A 1,214-nucleotide genomic window follows, 5' to 3' on the forward strand; every position below is an offset into this window, starting at 1 on the left:
TCTCTCTCTCTCGCTCTCTGCCTTCCTGCCTCCCACTCGCCTCCCTACAATAAAGATCTGCTACCGGACCTCTCGGTGCGTGGGTGGCATAATTGGGTAAGGGGCACCCAAAGGGGGCTCGAGACCCCTTTCATTGGTGTCAGAAGCAGGATCTGGGATTGCCAGGCCCACAGGCTAAAATGCCTGAGGCCCGAAACCCAGATTCCAGGGCGCCCCGCTCAGCCCCCGCCCGACGTCCGCGACCATTCTCCTCGTCCCCATCTTCGCAGCCACCACCGACCTGCTGATCTTCCGACCCACACTTTTTTGGGTAAGTTCCCCTTTCGGAAAAGTCTTCAGGGTAACGGGGACCCCAGACCTCAGACCACCCACTGGGATCACATTTGGGACACAGCCGGGCGCCAGGCTCTGTCCTCACTCTCTCGCAAACCAGGTTTGCCGCATTTGAGCTAAGTCCGGGACTTAGCTTCACTTAAACTCCTATCTTGTGTGAGGGACGCCTTCACAAGAAACCGAGTTTCCGTCCTCTAGACCAGGTCTAGAGAAGAGGGGGTCTTATCAGAACTCTCAGAGACGTCTGGTCTTCTGATAACCTTCTTATCCCGGTGGTCATGGGCTCTGGTTCCTCTATACCCGCCGACTCTCCTTTGGGGTGCTTACTCGGGAATTTGGAGGGTCTTGATTTAAAACCCAAACGGCTAATTCGCTTGTCTACTCAAATTTGGCCCCAATATAAATTAGGCAGTCAAAACGTCTGGCCGCCTAACGGCTCCTTTGAATTGGGTCTAATTAGAGACCTTTACAACTTATGCGAGCGACAAGGAAAATGGTCGGAGATCCCATATATCCAAGGCTTTTCCTATCTTGCTAATCAGCCCTCTCTCTGTTCCACTAAAACTGCTCCAATACTTTTGCTGACTCAAAGCCTTTCTGCCACCAACTCTTTTTCTGACTCTCCCGCCCAACCTGATCCAGCAGATCCCCCTCCTTATCCTGCAGCAAAAATTCCTTCCACTCCTTCCCCTACTCCATCTGACTCCTCCCAACCCTCTGAATCTCCCACCTCTCTCATTTCCTCTGGACCTCCCACTGCCCCACCTCATGCGCCGACTCCACCCCTCACTCGCTCCAGGTCACACAAGGGCCACACAATGGCGCCCTTGCGCGAGGTAGCCAGAGCTGAAGGAATTGTCCGCGTTCATACTCCTTTTCCT

At 54.0% G+C, this 1,214-nt stretch overlaps 2 protein-coding genes across 5 annotated transcripts in view; one reads left to right on the top strand and one right to left on the bottom strand.

Annotated features, from left to right (window-relative positions):
* Positions 1-1,214, bottom strand: part of Shc4 (SHC adaptor protein 4) — a 117,024-nt gene that overhangs the window by 61,281 nt on the left and 54,529 nt on the right. The gene's annotated exons all lie outside the window — the stretch shown is intronic.
* The window catches only part of Eid1 (EP300 interacting inhibitor of differentiation 1), a 23,411-nt gene that overhangs the window by 20,397 nt on the left and 1,800 nt on the right, over positions 1-1,214 (top strand). Inside the window, exon 2 of the mRNA XM_033765026.1 lies at positions 202-310. Coding sequence (XP_033620917.1) covers positions 202-310 — 109 coding nt within the window. The remainder of the gene's footprint in view (positions 1-201; positions 311-1,214) is intronic.

The sequence above is a fragment of the Fukomys damarensis genome, unplaced genomic scaffold (assembly GCF_012274545.1).
Source record: "Fukomys damarensis isolate Sample0158 unplaced genomic scaffold, DMR_v1.0_HiC HiC_scaffold_17, whole genome shotgun sequence".
NCBI classification, from domain to species: domain Eukaryota; kingdom Metazoa; phylum Chordata; class Mammalia; order Rodentia; family Bathyergidae; genus Fukomys; species Fukomys damarensis.